General features: G+C 42.4%; 1 protein-coding gene across 8 annotated transcripts; it reads left to right on the top strand.

Annotated features, from left to right (window-relative positions):
• The first annotated feature begins 894 nt into the window (after window positions 1–894).
• On the top strand, window positions 895–18,627 carry LOC146392434 (catenin delta-1-like). Of its 8 annotated transcripts, none has more exons than XM_084947610.1 (22): window positions 895–1,208; window positions 6,480–6,605; window positions 8,014–8,177; window positions 10,247–10,315; window positions 10,402–10,521; window positions 10,632–10,894; window positions 11,470–11,751; window positions 11,855–12,092; window positions 12,209–12,431; window positions 12,596–12,791; window positions 12,906–13,023; window positions 13,179–13,332; window positions 13,531–13,548; window positions 13,840–13,908; window positions 14,010–14,137; window positions 14,307–14,457; window positions 14,560–14,752; window positions 14,909–15,117; window positions 15,212–15,253; window positions 15,355–15,422; window positions 15,608–15,662; window positions 17,026–18,627. In XM_084947610.1, the coding sequence occupies exons 3-22, from the start codon at window positions 8,019–8,021 to the stop codon at window positions 17,082–17,084; spliced, it is 2,814 nt and encodes a 937-aa protein (XP_084803736.1). In that variant the 5' UTR covers window positions 895–1,208; window positions 6,480–6,605; window positions 8,014–8,018; the 3' UTR covers window positions 17,085–18,627. The 8 variants fall into 8 exon arrangements, with proteins under 8 accessions (XP_084803736.1, XP_084803741.1, XP_084803738.1 ...); XM_084947615.1 differs by having other exon boundaries at window positions 15,608–15,710; XM_084947611.1 differs by lacking the exon at window positions 895–1,208 and adding an exon at window positions 1,248–1,686.
• The last annotated feature ends 630 nt before the right edge of the window (window positions 18,628–19,257 follow it).

The raw sequence follows: 19,257 nt of genomic DNA, 5'->3' as shown, positions 1-19,257 counted from the left end.
TATAACAGTTGTTTTTACATGTGTATTATTTCCTTTAAAAACGCACTACCTCTACTGTTGTCATTTTTTGCAGCTTTTTTCCTCTTTTTTGTACTTCCTGGATAGATAGGGCAATAATATACTAGTCAGTGTGGATATTCTGAATAAATATAGTTGCTTTTTTACTCGATGCCTGAAGAGTTTCATTTTGCACCTCTAGAGTGCAGTGTTGTCCCCCCCCCCCCACCAGCACCACCAGCACTACCAGCACTTACAATGTCTTAAGGCCTGGTCACACTGAATCACTGTGGGTGGGGGGACTCTCAAGGAAACTGGGGGAAATTCCTCACATTGTTCCTCTTTCCACCCTACCCACACTTAAGTATTGCTTAAGAGTTTGTAGTTTGTTTATTTTTTTTCTTTGATTTTACCGAAAGCTCTGGAAAGTCAGACTGTATTAAAAAAGAGACTTGACTCAAAATGTTAAAAAAGACACTAAAATTCAAAATAGTAAAAACAAAAATAAAAAACAAACCCTTAGAGTTATAGTCATGCATTGAGCCTTAAATCCTTTAAATAGCTGTGGTCAAGCATGATTCATGTAAAGAAGCATGTTTACCAGCAGACCAAGCGCATGCGAAACATGTGCACTATGGCCGTTGATAGCGGTTTTTAATACCAGTAGTTTTGGCGACTTGGTGAGGAATGCTGTTGTTGTACTTCCCCATGAAAGTGGTGCTTCCTCCCAGACTATTGTTCTTGGGCAATCAATGAAATGACATCAGTGTGTGTGTGTGTGTGTGTGGCCACTGAGGGGAATGAATGGGCGGAGATAGGAGGCGGTGGGAGGTAGCTTCTATATTCCACAACACAATTTAAATCCCTCACTTCCGTTTTGTTGTAATAGTCTTTCTCATACCAGCCAGTGTATGTTTCATCTGGGAGGGGATACTTTTTATTTTGTCCCTATTCTGATAGCAGACTGCTGAGCGACTGCGCCCACCTCGTAAAAACACCTGTATGAGAGGAGGAATTTTGTGTGCGCCTGCGTCTTTACGGTAGCCGTTGATCCCGCCCTCTCTTTTGATAGAAAACTCGGTGATGTCGCTCGGTCTTTAACGAGCTTGACCCAGAACCCGGAGAAGGAGGGGGAAAAAGAGGGCAGAAAACAGTAAAAAAACAAAAAAACAAAACCGACCGTCTGTAAGGGGCAGGCTTTTCAAGAGCAGGTGAGTAAATTCGTAAATGTTACCATATGGCTGCGTGTGCTGGGGGTCGCGTTTTTCCCCCCTCCATCAAATTATGGGTGCACTGCAGCGCTGGCAAGGAGTGGTCACAGCATCGACTCTCCACGGCTAGCTAACGCTGCTAACTTAAAGTTCAAATCGAGACGCTCTATTGCTCGCCGTGCAGGACTCAAACAAGCCTTTGGTGCCAGGAGATAAAACAAAGAAAGCCGTCAGACCTGACTGCGAAGGACGCTTTAACCGAATACTCCCGTGCCTAATCTGTTTTTGCTACCCTAACGCTAGCCTGGCTATTTTTTGGCAGCGATCTGGGACGGCTATGTGGGTTATTGTGATGCTAACGCTGCAAGACAGCCAAACGAGGTCATGCGGGTGCTGAGCGAGCATTCACGCCAACTTGGGCTGATTTGATCTCCGGCGTTGTCATTTATTTGTGTAGTAGCGCTAGCGCAACTACAGAGTAAGTCAAATGCGTGGTCTTTGTTCGCCTTTTATTTATGTCTCTGTGTGCCAGCTCACCGCGTCGCTCCTGCCCCATGCTGCTATCTTAACGCTAGCAAATCAATTCCCGACATTGCGTGGGATTTCAGAAGGGGTGCTAGCAGTTAGCTGATCTTGCAGGTGATAGGTTTTGGGGTGTTCAAGCAGATATGGCAGTGTGATGCTCGAGCGTTTTTCTTTTTTTGCCTATCTGCACTTAACTGTGGTTTGACCTACTTATCGTTGCAACTGATGCCTCCTTTCTGCGTGTAGCATACATATTTTTCAGCTGGAGAAGGAAGCAGATTGCACAGGCTTGACGGTAATTACGATTAGGAGCTCTCCCGTGTCCCGGAGCATAATTGGAAACCTGTTTGGTTAGACGTGTATGTATATGTTGCAGAACTCTCTAAGGTTAATGGTCTTCCATTTGCAGCCTGCCACACATCCTGGGATTATTAGCTTGTCAGCCTGTGAACCTGTTGTGTGAGTCCTGTGTGGACTTGTTTTTGTTAGGAAAGTGCCTGGGTGGGGATAACTGTCAGCCTGTTTGTGTGCCTGAACTCACAAACACTGGTTTCATTAAGGCACAAATGCACACAATGTGTTTTACACGGGCTTCCTGTACCTATCACTTTACCTGTAGCTGACTCATGTGCTCCAGGTGCCACCACTAATAAGTCTGTCTGCAAGTCCTTGTTTGATTGTTGATGCGTGCTGCCGACACAGACTACAATTGTGTCTGCTCTCTTGAGGTGTACAGGTTAATCCCCGAAGGGCCTAATGTGTGTGTGTCCATCTACGTGCGTGCATGTTAACTGTGTGTGTGTGTGTGTGTGTGTGTGTTAGGATGTAAGTGGATTAGGAGGCTAAAGCTTCAATCCCATTACAAGCCATGCTCAGCTTAAACTACCACCAGTGGCATCAAACTGACTTGAGAGCAAATTGCAGTTAGTTACTTTGAGATGTGTGAACAGATGTGCGTTTCAGCAGGGAATATCTTGTTTCAGTGGGAGCTGGTGCAGGTGCCTCTGTTACTGACTAGATTTTAATTAAGTGGACAGAGGCTATATTGTTGCTTACATGTGAGTATGATCAGATATCCCCTGACAGGAGTGAGTGAGTCACGTTGACTGATGGGTGCAGAATCAGATGGAGCTGTCTGACTTGTGGTGTGTCAGTGTTTGATCAGATGTTGTAGTTGACCTCAAGGCACGGTACTTGACATGTTGAACCTCTTTTACTTCTCCTTGTGTGGCTCTTTTAAAGAACAAAATAGGAAAACTTTGTAGTTACATAGACTTTTTAAAAATGCGTATAAGTCCATGTTGTGACTCCATACCTGAAGTCCACATGCAGGGTTGCTCCATTTGTTTCCTCTGCCACTTTACCTTTTTTCTTAGGTTGGTCTTTCTGGGCATGTGTTTTTGACATCTTATTACAAGGAAAAGAGAAAAAAACTCCTGGGCTTATTTTTTTTATATATATATTAAATGTCAGACCACAATGTCTGAAACCCAAGAGAAGATGGTGATCTGATTCAGTGGTTAGACCACTCTGCTTCTTGAATCAACAGGCCAAAAATAGACTGATTTTAGATGGAGCCTGCAAACAGTCACCGCAAACATTTAATTTGGTTGCATCAGACATGAACTAGTCTTTTAACCAGTCTGAAGTGCTCAGTTATAAAGTTACAACGTCCGCTTACTCAGATTTTGGTTAGTGGATTTATTAAACTTTTAAAAAGTAGAAACTTTGAGTTTTCAGGTAGTTGCAGGGGGGTACATTTGGGACCAAATAAAGGAAAATGCGCTAAAAAGCAAAACAATAATTTTCTTGTTTTAGTATTATTTAAAAGCATAACTGTGATTAAAATGAATGACTTTGTACTTGTAATCTCTAGGAGATTCGAGTGAAAGTAATGTTTGATGTACCTCATGTGAGAACAGAGCACGTAACCGTCCAAAGTTTACGACGTGCGGACAGGCCACGTGTTTGCTGCCCTGTGCATGATCTGGCCTTACACCTAATGACAGCTAACTCATAAGATCATTTCCAGTAACTAGAGCAGCGTGATGCTGATTTTCTCACTTTCTTTCTCACATTTAGCATTAGAAAAGGGAACTCATGATAATGTCAGTGTGTCAGAGTTTTTCTGATGTTATCCCAGATTTCTACAAAAAAAAAAAAAAAATGCTCTAGTAACTTCTTATTTTAAAATAAATTGTGATGACTTAGCTATGCAGGTTCATAAAAATTGGTTCCCAAAGTTAACAAAAGCAGAACAGAAACAGTAAATGGAGAACAATATTGGCAGGGTGGGAAGTGCCTTGTGGTCGTGTGATCAACATATTGACCATGGGGGATTTTCGCCGCAGCAAAACACTCTGTTGATGGAAGAAGACAAGCATCAGCTGGTGGTTTATGAAAGTGTACCTCAGGTAGGTTTTCAAGGTTTGTGTACAACTGGTTCTATTGGGGTAGAGGATTTATAGTGAGCCAAAGACGCCATTGCGGACATCTCCTCAGCTCTGATGTCGAATTCATAACATCCTGTTTCTCAGGAAGTGGCTATGAGGGGAAAGGGGAGCGGAGCGGCAGTGGGACGACATTGATTGTTTTCATTGTTCAGCGAAACTCTGCGCTGACTTTCAAGGCCAAAACTAACAGCTGTGAGAGAGAGAGTCGGATGGAGGACAGAAGCCATGCGCATGTAAAGAGTGACACAGATGCGTGCACAGTCAAATGTGTCCAATGATCTTTTTCTTGCTCCCAAACTCTTTTCACACTTGCGCCCGTGCTCTCAGTTGCACAAACTTCTCATTGTTCCTCCAGCCTCCCAGGCTGACAGCTGCAAATTCCCTCCTGGCTGTGGTTAAACCACAATAACACACTTGCTCACACACAGTGTGTGTGTATATACACAGACACACACAATCACATTCTCGCCTGCCAAGAAATATCCATCATGGTTTATAATTCATCTTGTGCAAATGGCATTAGTGCTCATTAGTTCAATGAGATGGCCTACAGACGGGTAATGATAATATTAATGATTTCAACAAGCCAAGAATTGAGACTATGTGAGTTTATCACAAAACTATGGAATCAGAGCAGCTTTAGAGACTTGGTTAGTTTACTTTCCTGTGTTTGGGTCACAGTGACCAGTAAACCTGCCTTGAAGTGCCACAAAAGCACAGTAAACTCTGATCTCTGAGTGATTATTAGCTAGTGTCCTGCTTGGCCCGTTCCACACTGGATGAGTGGGTGGGCTGCTGTGCTGAATTGGCAGGAGACAATGCTAGGAATGCAAGATTAGCTTTTATCTTTGATTCAGCACTCCTTTCCTTATCGCCCCCAACCCCCCCCCAAGCTTCACCCTCTCATTCCCTCATCTTTCCTACAAGTCCATCTGTTTTATTTGTTTCCAGCTCTTAAAAGTCTGTCCATCTCAATCTCTAAAGGATGAAATCAGCCCTGTCTGGGCTGTGACCATATAAAGACATGTGGGTAACAGGACAGCAGTTTGTGATTTGCTCAGGTAGGAGGTTATGACTCTCTGTGAGTCAATGAGGTGACATCATATCGCTTCCTGGCAGCCAGCCTTATCCCACATGCAAATGCTGGTTTTGGTTCTCGTGGATTCCTTTGTCTTAGGAAACACTTAAGCCACGCCTGGTTTCCTCATCAGGTCATCCCACTTTCCCTCCCTCTTTTCCCATACTGAACACACCCCATTCTGGGATTTTATTTTATGTTTTTTTTTTTTTTTTTTTTAAATTTCGTGTGCTTTGTTAGTCATTATTTTGAAATTCGTACAGGAACAGACAGGCACTGCAGCCGTCATTTTACTAGGTAAAATGAAACTGAGAAAATGATCTTACTGTGTGATAATAGTTTTGTTTTTAACTATTTTCTTTATAAACTCATGCAGTGTCATGAAAGTCAAACGATGAGTCATTCATCATCACATCTTGAGCCCCATTGCTTGCTTTGTGCTTTGCTCTACACCTGCTATCTGAAGTGTAAATGCAGGGCCCTGTTTCTTGTTCAAACTTTCAGCTGTGTTGGTGCATGTGCGCCAGACAGTGTGACTGAAATGTAGTCGTCCCCCCCCCCCCCCCCCCACCTCGTCCAACCGGTCATGCAGGTGTGTAGCAATAGCGGGTTTATTCACCTCATGAAGAGCTAGGCCGCTGCAGAACAGGGTGTATCACCAGATAAGAGGATCCGAGTCTCCACTATCCAGTTGCTTGCCTCTGGTATAACAACGTCTCTTTTATTTTTAAGGTACAATAACAAAGGATATAGAGGGAGGGGATATAAGGCAGTTAGGAGATTTGTGGATTAATGCTCGGAGCTACAGGTAGGGTGAAAACTGATTAGAGAGAAAAGCTTGGATGAAAAAAGGGCAAAAAGAAGAGGTGGTAAGGTTTTAGAGATATGTTAGAATCTCTAAAACCTGCTTTTGCTTAAGCTCTTTATGCTGAAAATCGATGTTATCCAACCTAGAAATAGCTGCAGGTTGTTCAACTTTCCCCAGCTAGCCTCCATACTCTGGCCAAATGTTGAGTAAATACAGGGTGTGTCCAAAGGCTGAAACTACTGTATATCTGTCTCCCTGCTGTGCCTTCCTCCTCACAGAGCGAGCAAACAACCCCCGTTGACACGCTTGTACGGTATTCTCACTGTGTTGCTGATTTTCAAGCCAATGCGTCTTCACTAAAACACTTCTCGCCCTCTTTCCTCCACCTCTCCTTTCTTTCTCTGCAGTCCATTTCTACCTGCTTCTGGGGCTCGGTGGTTGGGTCACTTTCCACACATGAACAACTAAAGCGCCACTTCTGACCTCGGTGTGATCTCTCACCTCTTCTACCAAAACCCTGCCCACAGGTTAAGGTGTGTATTTTGGATTTTCTGTAAACCCAGCTTAAAGGCAGATGGTGCATTTTTAGTGGTCAACCCATAAGGAGAAGTGTGCAGTTCTCTTTGGGGTTAAAGGTTTTAAGTTGTGGTGTTAAGCTTCCTGTTTTAGTAAAAAAAAAAAAGCTTCATTTTCTAAGGGTAAAGGTTGTTTATATAAAGGCTTTTCTATTTATCACCAGAAATTATTCTACTTGAATATGGGTGGGAGTGACTTATCCAAGGACAGCATTTAGCTTCTCTCTGCTCTTATCTGAAACTTTATCCATGAAATGTCTTGTGATACAAAGATACTACTACATGTTTTAAAAACTTTTCTTGGCGTCTTATTTCTTGTGTGGTATCGGACAGTATCAAAATTTAGAGGATATCTTCGTTTATTGAATGATGGTGTATTAAAACTGCATGCAGTCATTGACGTAATGTTGTGATAAAATACTACATATCCACATTTTATGATTTAACAAACTTTTATGGTTAAGTGCTATAAACCTCTGCTACCACTTCCTCTCTGCTGCAGTTTACCAGTGAAGTTGGGATTTCAGGTTTTTTTTTTTTCTTGTTTTAATCCTTTGAACACGGAAAATTTTCCCACACAGAATTTAAATTGGTTGGCCACACTAATATATTTATTTTAGCCAAAAAATACATTTATTTTTTTAAATCAGTTTTCCTCAACTCATCTTTTTGCTTTTTTTTTTTTTTTTTTTTTTTTGTATTTTTCAAAAGTTCTGTTACAAAGTTTTCTGCCTGCAGGCTGACCAGTCGCTGGTACTGGTTTTCTAAACAGTCTCTCATTCAGTTGAGCCCCATAGGATGTGACTGACAAGGAAAATGAATCAACTGCTCTGTCTTGTATTTGTCACAAAGTGCTTGGAAATGTGACCGAGAGCAAGAGGAACACCTTATTTTTATTTATTTATTTTGTGTCTGTGTGTGTCAAATCTTGTCTGTTGCTGTTGATGATGTGTGAATATGTGGGAAATATTGCTCATAGTTGTGACATTTGGGGGGGGGGGGATGAATGAAATGGACATGACAGGAAGTCTCTTCCTGTAAAATTCTAGTGTATTGGGAAAGTTCTCTGGTTGACGTTCAGTTGGAGGCGCGTCTTTACGCTAACCGTTGTAATTTCATCACTGAAGCCAAATCATGAAGCGAACTCTTGTGAAATCCCTAAGCTCTCTAAGAAACCTCTGTCTTTAGTTACCAAACAAGATCTGAGGATAACCATCTCCCCATTCAAATCATGCATCAGCTGGATCTCGCTGTACTCTGTTTGGAGAGTGTGTTTTTGTTATACACCCTCTCCCACTGCTGTAGCCTGTTTTAGGGCTGTATGCATGTGTGTAACGCCCCCTTCTCTCCCCTTGGGGCTGTGTAGTGTGTATGGAGCAGTGCGAGAGCGCAGCGGCTCTGCTGGAGTCGGTCAGGGAGCAGGAGGTGCAGTTTGAACAGCTGACCAGGGCGCTGGAGGAGGAGAGGAGGAGAGTGGGCCTCCCCGCCACTAGCCCCTCAACCTTGGGTCGTCCCCTCCCTCACACACAGGTAACTCCCCAAAGAACCCAAATATTCCCATCTTGAGTCATTTCAACACCTCTACATCTTTGATTGTATGGATCATTATTCCCTCCATCGAAAACCTTGGAGTGAGTTCATGCATCGTTTGTCTCTTGACATTCATCCGTCCATCACTCATCCCCTATCTCCTCGGTCCCACCTCCTCCCATCCAGTGCTCAGCAAGGGCGTTTCTGTGCGTCATTCTTGTAACATTTTTTTTTTTTTTAGATCTTTCTTTACGGACTCTGATAACATATGTCTGACTCGCTAACTCTCATCTGCAAATTTATCATTACATGCCTTCAAAACCTATCAGCATGCCTACAGTGTCACTCACCGGAAGCACTCTGACTCACATTCATTTTTCATTCTCCCCTGCTGTGGAATTTCAGTCATTTTCTTATCCCTTCACAGCATTGTGCATGTGTTGCATAGTCCTCTAAACAAGTTTTCTTCCCCAAGTTTTTGTTTTTGTTTTTAAGATCACGAATTATTTTCTTTTATGATCACGTCGCATCCTCAGTGTTCATTTGTTTTAAACTCTACTAGATGAATGGCTGTTTAAAAGTCGATATTCATTTCTGCTGTATGCAGTCTTAACTGTCTGTGTGTTGGTGCTGCATGTTGTATCTGTTAGACTTGCAAATTTGTGTGTTGTACGTTAGAAATTGTTATGGCTACTCCACAGAGCTTCCAGGTTTGGCAGGAAGCTGACAGGTTGGCTTAGGGTGGCTTTTCAAAATGACAGTGGATACATTTTGACCATTAACTGACACATTTTAGCTCTGATGCTGTCAATATGTCATTATATCTGACAACTGAGAGCACTTATGGAGGCAGAATTGCTAAATGACAATAATGGATTTTGTGCAGATGTTATAAGACGTTACATTTTCTTTTTCAAATAAATTAAAAAACAGGGACTATTATAAGTAGGTATATTTATTTTCTTACATTTATTTAAAGCTTTTTAGAGGTTTAGCTGTGACTCCCACTTGTTTTGTTTTCCAGACTAATAATTTATGTGGTCCCACTGTTATCTTGTGCCATTTTTCTTTACCATAGCGCTTAACTATCACAGTAGCAAGTTTGAGCAGTTAGAAAATAATGGACCTGTTTTTGTTTGTTTGATCAAGTCACTTTTACAGTAGAGGAGAAATGTTGGCACACTCTTGTAAGCAGTTCTTAAATGTTTTCCTTCCTTTTTCAGGGCGTGCTGACATTGATTAGATCTCATGTTTTGTCTTATGAAAATCCTTGAAAGCCTGAAGGCTACAAAAACTATGTGATAGCTGTCAATGCTTTATGATAAAGGCACACAGTATCTCTTCTGCCATTATGGGTTCAAATGCATACCAGAGTTGTTTGTAAATCAGCTGGTACTAAAGGAAGGACCAGCTCTAGAGGAAGTTTGTGCTTCCTTTACGGTGTATGCACAGTCTGCTCTTCCAATCTTCATATCACTTTAAAAAACAAAACAAAACACAGCCCTGCTTCCTTGTGGGCACACAATAAAACGCAGTAGCGTTGCAACAAAGTGGAAGAAATTGTTAAAGGTCTTTAAATATTTTTCTGGTCAGCAGTATCAGTAATACTGAAACTGAGTGTTGAAACGCTAAACAGCTGCTGAGAAACGCTTCCAAAATAGCTCAGTTGTGCTGCTCTTGCATGTGATTGCCACTAACCGAGATAGTTGCATTGCTAGAGTGTTACTGTGGTTTAGAAAGAAAGTGTCCCAAGTCGTACACTGTGACAGCCTTTGATTATATAAGAGTTTAGTGCAGGAGGAAACGAGGTGTGAGGATGACTGGCTGCTTTCCAAAATGTCCTCCTTCGTGTCTGGCAGTGATTCACAGACCATAAACATGCAGGGACGGTTTGGTCAGCACTGAATGTGCTTCAGCAGCAGTAATATCATCTGAGTGGTTAAAAGTAGACAGCACAGACTACTGGGAACTGTGCCTTTACCCTCAATCTTGTATATTGTTTCAGTGTAATAGTATATTTAATTTTTTTCCTGTGTATTTCACAGTCATGTTTTCCTCTTTCATCCCAGAACGGGCGTTTAGGGGATGCAGACATAGAACGACTGAAGCTGACAGACACGTATATAAACGGCACACAGGTATGTGATTGTACAAAGTTAAGCACATTTAAAAATAATCTTTTATCTATGCTTAAATATTTACACGTGTGGTGTCTTTGCTACAGTACAGGATGGTGGACCCTGCACATGGCGCTCTGGATGAGAGCTACACGCCAGAGGATGAATCTCAGGAAGTGCATTCAGTCTTTTCCGAAGAAGGAACCACGCGGCGGATGGACAATGGGGTATGTTAATCTAGCGCATGCTTCATTTTCACCGATGATATCAGACGTTATTAAATTTTAATTTAGCCATGAACATTTTAAAACACTGGACTGATCTCACTATGCCACAGATGAAGAAACCGATATCGCGCACAGTCCTGCCTACTGAGTCATTGTCCATCGATGGGGGCTTGTCAGTGCCTGGTATGGGCGTCTACAGCGCCACATTGGACCGTCCTTACAGGCAGCCTGGTGGAATGGACTACCCCACTGCTACAGTACCCAGAAACTACCACTATGGTCCTGTGGGTGGTTACGATGACTATCGCGGAGGTCCGCCATCAGAGGCCTACGCTAGTCTGAGCAGGGGTTCACACATGGATGATCGCTACAGGTGATTGATGCTTCTGGACAGTGTCTTGACGTTTAATGGTGACTGCTTTGCCCTACATTCAAGCATACACGTCTTTACAAGCCACAGTGTAACGGAAGTTTCCATCATTGCATACAGGGGAATAACTTCCTGTTTTGCCTCTTTAATTATTTAACTTTTTAGCCCTTGTTAATACTAATAGACATGTTTGTCCACACTCAATAATTCAAAGCTAAATATAATTCCCCCCTTTTTTTTAAGCATGCTTTTTTTTGTAGTGCATGTTCTAAATAATCATTCAGTCATGTGTGAAACTGACATGAGCAGAATTTATAGTTGACAGGCCTTGAACTTGACACCATAATAACATGATGGTAACATATAGCCAGTCTATAAACATCTGTTCCGCATTTCTCCTCAGACCATGAAGTGTCAGGCAGAAGCCGAGATGTGACATCAGATAACACGTGTCGATCTTTTCCACATTAGCAGAACCTATCCTGCTATCTCTGTCAATCTAACACTGTCTTTTCTTTGGAAAAGAAAGGATTAAGCTAATCCGACTCATCACTTTCATAACTGCCATCTTTACTCAGGCCAATGGATGGCTACAGGACTCTGGACTCTGGCTACCGGGCTCCGAGCCGCCAGCAGCTCGACCCGTACGCAGCACAGCCCCAGGTGGGTCGTGGAATTAGGGCCATGGGCTCTGCGATGGAGATGCGGTATGGGCACGGTCACTATGGTTTGGAGGATGATCAACGTAGCATGGGATATGATGAATATGGAATGGGGCCTCCACCCATGCACCCTGGAGGCTATGGTACCATGCCACGCCTGGGACCGGGGCCTGGGGGTATTGATAGACGAAGACTGAGGTAAAATAAAAACGTACTGTTCTGCACTAAGTTAATTCACAACATTACATAGTTTATTTGATAAATAAACACTCTTGATAAATGCTTCCGTCCACTTTTACAGGAGCTGCGAGGACACTTTGGACAGTGACATAGGCAGCGTTGAGCCATATGCCTGGGCCGTCCCGATGACGATGGAGAGAGGAAGCATGGCTTCTCTGGACAGCACATTGAGAAAACCTCCTACTTCGTGGAGACAGCCAGAGCTTCCGGAGGTTATCGCCATGTTGAATTACCGCCTGGACCCTGTCAAGACCAACGCTGCTGCCTTCCTCCAGCACCTCACATTCAAAAACGACAAGGTAAAGCAAACTCTGCAATTGTGTTTCTGGTAGTTCTCTCTTTCTTTGTATGCTGAGTTGTAGTGTTTCTTCTGCTAATTTCTTTTTTTAAAGGAAGTATCTAATTATGTTTGTAGGTTAAATCAGAAGTGCGCCGCCTAAAGGGCATCCCAGCTTTGGTGTCAATGCTGGACCATCCTAGTAAGGATGTGCACCACTCAGCCTGCGGGGCTCTGAAGAATATTTCATATGGACGAGACCAAGACAACAAAATCGCCATCAAGAACTGCGATGGCGTACCTGCTCTGGTCAGATTACTGAGGAAAACGCACAACCAGGATCTCACAGACACCATCACAGGTATCACTGTTATTTAAAATACTTGTGGTTTTTGTTATTTTTAATATATGTAGCTCTTAAATGTTACTTCTATTTGAAAGATTTGTGTGGTGGTTATATTTTCTTATTTTAAAGGCTCAACTGTCTCTTTATTTCATTCTAATATTCATTCTATATTATCCCAGGCACCTTGTGGAACCTTTCATCCCACGATTCGGTTAAGATGGAGATTGTGGACCACGCCCTGCATGCCCTAGTTGACGAGGTGATTGTTCCACACTCAGGCTGGGAGAGAGGGAACAGCGGAGGAGGAGAAGAAAGCTGCAAACCACGCCATATGGAGTGGCAGACCGCCTTGACCAACACTGCTGGCTGCCTTAGGTATGCAAGAGATCAATGGGTGAAAAGCAGAGGAAGTTGAAGAAGGAGAAAAGGAAGCTTATTTTAAGGAGAAAACATGCAATTATGTGCTTAACTTCTCTCCCTTTACTTCAGGAATGTGAGTTCAGAACGCAGCGAGGCCAGACGAAAGCTGAGGGAATGCACGGGGCTGGTGGATTCACTTATGTACATGGTCCAGTCACAGATCAACTGCAAAGATGTGGACAATAAGGTTAAAAATTCACTTATAACTGTCCCTTTTTTTGCAAGACAGTTGTGTGATTTTTTTTTTTTTTTTTTTTTTTTTTTTTTTTTTAAAATAAATAAATAAATAAATAAAAACTGGAGTTTGAGCCTTTTGTCCCCATTCACCCCTTCTTCCTATAGCTGGTGGAGAACTGCGTCTGCCTTCTGAGGAATCTGTCCTATCAGGTTCACCGTGAAATCCCCGGCTCTGAACAATACGCAGAGGCCATACCTGTCAACCAGGGCCCAGCTCCAGCCAGTAAGGGCGGCTGTTTTGGCTCTAGAAAAGGCAAAGGTTGGTGTTTTACAGCTACTCCATTGTGTCAGATTTGTGGTTGAGTGAGTGGCAGTTACTGGTGGGGTTGAGCTTTTTGGTGGCAGAAGACCCTTTCCCTGTTTTTCACACTCTACTACTGTTTCCCCCCTTTACTTTTCTCCCTCCTTATTTCTTCCCACCCTATTTCACTTCTTCCTTTCTCTGTGCTCTGTTTAGATGAGTGGTTTTCCAAAGGTAAGAGTTTGCGTTTGGTGTTGTCACGAACCTGCGAAGCTGTCCATCCCTCTCATCACATTATTTTACTAATGCATATTGAAACACCTGGAGAAATAACGTTGAATTTACACGCATTCCACAGGCATGATCACACATAGCATTGCATGCTGATGGTGCTTGTTTCACTGGTTGCATGTTGGACCAGATAACAGTAGAAGACTGAGAACATGAAAATGGTTATATACCCCCCCCCCCCCAACATCACTTATTCCGTCTTATCTGCTGTTTCTTTTTCTTTTTTTTCTGCAGGAAAGAAGGATGTAGATGATGGAAGTGCAGATATGGTTGATATTCCAAAGAGAACGACACCTGCCAGAGGTACTGTTTGTGTGTCTGCTTCTCTTTCAGATGATTTATAGTTGATCAGGGAGCTTGTGTTCATATAAAAGCACACAACTCTCTCTCTGTGCCAACTTTAGGTTATGAGCTTTTGTTCCAGCCTGAAGTGGTTCGTGTTTACACGTCACTGCTCAAAGAGAGCCAGAACCCATCAGTGCTCGAGGCTGCTGCCGGCGCCATCCAGAACCTGTGTGCTGGCCGGTGGACTGTTAGTATCATTTCTTTTCTGTGATTCAGAGCTGGCTCTCTGCTATAAAAGGCTAATGTTTAATTTTGAACTTTAAAAGTGCATGAACCCTGAATAGTTGGGTCTGTCTTTGTTTTTATGTTATTAGATGACAACTAAAGTTGATCTATTCTTTGTGCTTTTCATACAGTATGGTCGGTATATCAGGGCCAAGGTGCGTCATGAGCAGGGACTCCCCATGATGGCAGAACTGCTGGCTCATGGCAATGATCGTGTGGTTCGTGCAATGTCTGGAGCTTTGAGGAATCTTGCCATTGACAACCGTAACTGTGAACTGCTAGGTAAGATTGTTTCTTCTTAGCTGTTATCTATTATCTTAGCATCTGTGTCATTTTTCTAAACATTCATTGCACTTGGGTTAAGAGTAGGAGTTTCTCTTGCAGGTTTGCATGCAGTGCCTCACCTTGTGGCCAACCTGCCTGGAGCCCAGAATCAGTCTGGGCGTAATCTATCCGAGGAGACAGTTGTGTCTGTACTGAGCACGCTCAGTGAGGTGCTAGGCAACAGATTGGAGCCAGCAAAGGTCCTTCGAGAGAAACGAGGCATCGAGAGCCTGGTGCTAATCAACAAAGACGGGTAAGTGTTTTCTGAGTGTAGAAAAGGTGCTTTGCGTATGTTTTTTGTCGTATAAAAGTAGCTGTTTTCTAAACAGTGTAAGCCGTGTGTGTTATATAACAGAAAACTCATCAGAGATGATAACAGCTCCAACCCTTATCTCTGGTTATCTTGCAGCAAGCGCTCTGATCGCGAAGTGCGGGGGGCGAGCCAGGTCCTGCAGCTCGTCTGGGCTCACAAGGAACTGCGCCGACCTCTTGAGAAAGACGGCTGGAAGAAGACAGACTTCATGGTTAACATTAACCCAGGCACCACTACCACTAACGGCCCGAGCACTCGAGCTAACGGCACCTATGAAGACAGCACTACACCCCTCCTGGACAGAGGTGAGCAGAGAAAGTATTTACATTAAATTTTGTAGGAGGGTTATTTATGAAGAGTTTTACAGCTTGACTCATGAATTGTTTTTCTTTGTGTCAGGGGAAAAGAGGGACATGATTCCCCTGAATGACATTGGCCCTGGTTAGTAGATTTCTTTTAGATTTCTTTTGTTTTTGGGGGGTTTTGTTCCGCCTCAAGATTAAATCTTTAGCAAATTTTAACCTGTTTTCATCTTCCTTCAGAGGCCTACTCTACACTGGACCAGAAAGAAAGGAGACACACTCTGGATGAGACCACAGACACTTTACCGGTACTTCAAGTCACTGTTAACATGTTGAATTGCTGGCTTAATGACACTAATCCCTAACCTCCTGCACAGCTCTGAATATTTCCTGATTGTAACCTTTTAAAACCTCACGATTACTGACACATATATTCTCACACTCACTTCCTGTCCGCCTTCTTTCTTTCTGTCTTTCTCGGCTCCTCTCTCAGCGAGGGGTGTATGGGGGCAGAAAGGGCTCCCTGCCTCTATTGGACTCCTACGATGGTTAGCCCTCCCCCATCCCCTCTACCCCCCTCTGCATGTAACAGCATGGTATGTCCAACTGACCTCTATTCCTGCATGAACTTTATGAACTCCTTTTTGTCTCTAATAACTGAAAACCTCAGTGAAACCTGGTCCAAGTCTGATTGTGAACTAAAACAGGCAGAGGTGTCGTTGTACTGATGCTTAAATATGAGATACCCTGATGTGTTGTGTATTCATGCTGGTATAGTATGCTGCTAGGTGCTCCTTGTGCGTTGTCCTCTGTCATTGTAAATCCGAACCCCGGGCTGATCATTAAATAATAACATTTAGATCCTCAGAATAATAACTGTTTATGCATTAGTGTTGTCACAATACCACAGTTAAAAGTTACTCAGTCCTTTTAATACAAAACCAAAGTTCGGTGTCAGTTTTCTACCCGTTTGCTGTACATGATCTCATGGGACTGGGTACAAATGGCATGAAACTTCAGGCCCATTTTGTGCCTTATGCGGGCATTTATGGTGTTAAATGCCATGCAAAAAATTTACTGGTCACATTTGTTGTTCTTGGCAAGAAATGGCACATGAAAATCAAAACGATTCTGATGAAATTGATGATTCCCAAAGCAGTTTTGCTGTGACAGCTACTCTAATCTTTGTCCCCCTCAAAGTCCTTTACAATCAGCTGCTGGAGTGGATTTAAGAATGTCGGGAAGTGTTAATGCTTTTGTCATGTTGTGAAATATTTGTCTGGTTTTTCGGCGATCCATTCCACTGTTGTGGGTTGTTATTTGTGTGAGAGAGCACACTCTTGTGGTTGTGTCGGCTACTACAATAACAGACACCCAAGAATGGAAATGGGTTTCATTGATTTCTTTGAGTTTGTGAGGAAAGTAGTGGCAAAAAGTGCTATTTCTTAACAGCTTTGTTTGGATTACTTTGTGAAATGTTCCTGACTGCATGACCAGAATGGTGAGGGTTTTAAATAAACATGTTTGACAGTTAAGACACGTAACAAATCAAACACAGAGCAGCCCAGTCACTTGTTTAGAGTCGTTAATGGATGATTGACTTCAGCACAGACTTCAGTTTATTATGGAATAGTTTTATGTGCAGGGCAGCAGGCCAGGAACTAGAATCAAATTTAACTAAACTAAAACAGTAATGTGATTATAGTAGCCTCCTGTTGAAAGGTCGTTTACTGTGACAACACTAGTGTGTAGATTGCCATACTTATACCACACAAGTCTTTGTGTTGCCTCCTTGTTTGATGTCTAAATCAGCCACATATCTTTTGTACTTATGGGTTTTTGGTTTTGGGTTTTTTTTGTTTGTTTTTTTTGGTTTTTTTTTAATCATTGTGTTTTCGTCTCTTCCTCCAGAAAAACTGATAGTTTGCATCACCCAGACTGGGCCGTCCCTGCCCTACCACTGCTACTGAGGAGAGAAGATCCAGACTCTCCCTCTCCTCACCCCTTCCTTTCCCCATTTCTCTCTCTTATCACCACACAGATGGGATCAAAACATGGGGGCGGGGGGGTTGGCATCCAAAGAAAGTGGTTGTGTTGTAGGCAAAGACTTTCAAGCAACACACACACACACGTGCAAATTCAGTTGTAGCAGCAGAAATGTATTCCGTTTATAACTTATAATTATTCTGTAAAGGCAATCACCTTTGTTGACAATCATTTGATTCTGGTGTTGTCCTCCGGCTTGCTTTTTTTTTTTTTTTTTTTCTTTTCATGCTGTTAACTTTTTTTTTTCTTCTTCTCTTGGCAATTTTATTGTCATGTTACAGCCACCTGACATTGGCCCTGATACGTTTGTATTTAGACATTTAAGTAGGGTATATACTGTATATAAAAAGAAAAGGGGGGTGACTGCAGTAGTTTTGGCTCATTAATTTAATTAATGGGAGGTTGGGACACACCGACAGCCCGCCCTGTAGATTGAGAATGTTTATATAGGAGTTATTTTCCTGTCTAGAGTTATTTTCTCTCAGTTGGGATGACAAGAAAGGGCAGGTGTGTGTATATTTATCATACAGTAAACCTGTGGGTGTGTGTGCACGTGGAAAATGAATATGGACCTTTTGAATGATTGTGTGTTGATCCAGATGACACATGTTTTTCCATCAGTCATGCTGTCTTTTTTTTTTTTTTTGTTGAAATTGTGTGCTCCTCTTCCTGTGAGGAAGCTGTTCTTGTTTTGTTCCCTTTTGTCCCTCCCCACATGGAACATTTAGGAGAATTTCAGCTGCTTTATTTTGGATTTTCCTGTTTGGGTTTAGCCAACTAAACCAGCCAACACTTCAGACCTGGTACTGAGATGAAGCTGTGAACAAACACTACTAAGCCACTAAAATATTTCAACATACAGCTTCAGAAGGCCCTTAACCATTCCTGTACACCTGCCTGTTCATCTTTTCTTTTCTTTTTTCTTCTGGACCAGCTGGAGTGACTTTTTGGAAGAAATTTAAATATAAAATTCTGTAGCTGTTTTTTATACATGCTTGTCTGTATTAAAAGATTTGGGAGGCTTCTTTACTCAGAGGAGACTCGAGTTTTAACAGGTTGGGAGAGATACAGGTGTAATTTAAACTGGGAGGCTGGCAGAAGGCACATTTTGTTTTTGGGTTTGTTTGTTTTTTTTTGTATTTCTTTGTGCGTCTGTTTCTTTTTATTTTCTGGAGGTTTATATGTATGGGAGTGGTGGATGAGAGCATTATGCAATTTGTTCTACTTTATAATTCCACTTTTACATCGGAGTTGTTTTAAAGGCAAAAGAGACCAATCATCTTTTTTTTTTTTGTTTGTTTTTTACTCTTCACACACATAGTATATTTGTACTGTTGCCTATCCATGTAAAATTATGATGTATCATTCATTACCTGCCTTGGCTCTGAGAAGTTGCTTTCGTTTTTTCTTTTTTCAGTGACGTATGTAACTGGTTGTTTTTATAAATAAAGATCTTTTCCTAGACAAGCTCTGGTAACGTGTGATTGATGTGGCTGTGTGCTGATGTGAGGAAGGACTCCTCGTGTGGATAAACATATCTAATTAAAGAGGGGAAATGCATCTGCGTAATTTCATCCCCTCACTCTTGTAAAGGCAAATGCTAATAGTTGGTGTGTTTGATATTCACTCCCTCACATCTTTAGATCTAATTAGTAGTGCTTTCAGTTGGGAAATGCTTTTTATTTAAGAGACAAACACGTTAATCTCCTAACTTAAGACCTCAAACTGCTCACGCCTTGTGCTCAAGCCTTATTAAAGCCAGCTAACTTTCAAGCGCCACAGTAAAGCTGAAGGCCGGGCGAGCATTGACGTTCTCGGCTTTGCTGTTTGTCTTTGGTTACACACAGAGCAGCATGTTGACAGGAGGGTAGTGTCCTGAAGGTGTGTATGTGTTTGCTTCCAAACATGTCAAAGATACACAGTTGGTTGTCTGTGGATACGAAAGTGTGTAGGTGTTTCAAGTATGCAGCGCATCTGAAATGCATCGTGGGCTGGCTGAGAAGCAGCTGCTGGATCACGAGGGCTATGAGCAGATGTCGGTGTGAAAGTTTGATATTAGTTAAGCTATGATGTGCATGCGTCTGCTTGGAATATAAA

This window comes from Perissodus microlepis, chromosome 2, assembly GCF_051167445.1.
Source record: "Perissodus microlepis isolate ML-2025 ecotype Zambia chromosome 2, ASM5116744v1, whole genome shotgun sequence".
Lineage (NCBI taxonomy): Eukaryota > Metazoa > Chordata > Actinopteri > Cichliformes > Cichlidae > Perissodus > Perissodus microlepis.
This window is presented reverse-complemented; position numbering and strand designations above follow the sequence as displayed.

Coding starts and splice junctions, on each gene's coding strand:
- LOC146392434 (XM_084947612.1), top strand. CDS start 8,019: ATGGAGCAGTGCGAGAGCGCAGCGGCTCTGCTGGAGTCGGTCAGGGAG. Junction 10,316..10,401: donor CGTATATAAACGGCACACAG/GTATGTGATTGT, acceptor TCTTTGCTACAG/TACAGGATGGTGGACCCTGC. Junction 10,522..10,631: donor CGCGGCGGATGGACAATGGG/GTATGTTAATCT, acceptor ACTATGCCACAG/ATGAAGAAACCGATATCGCG.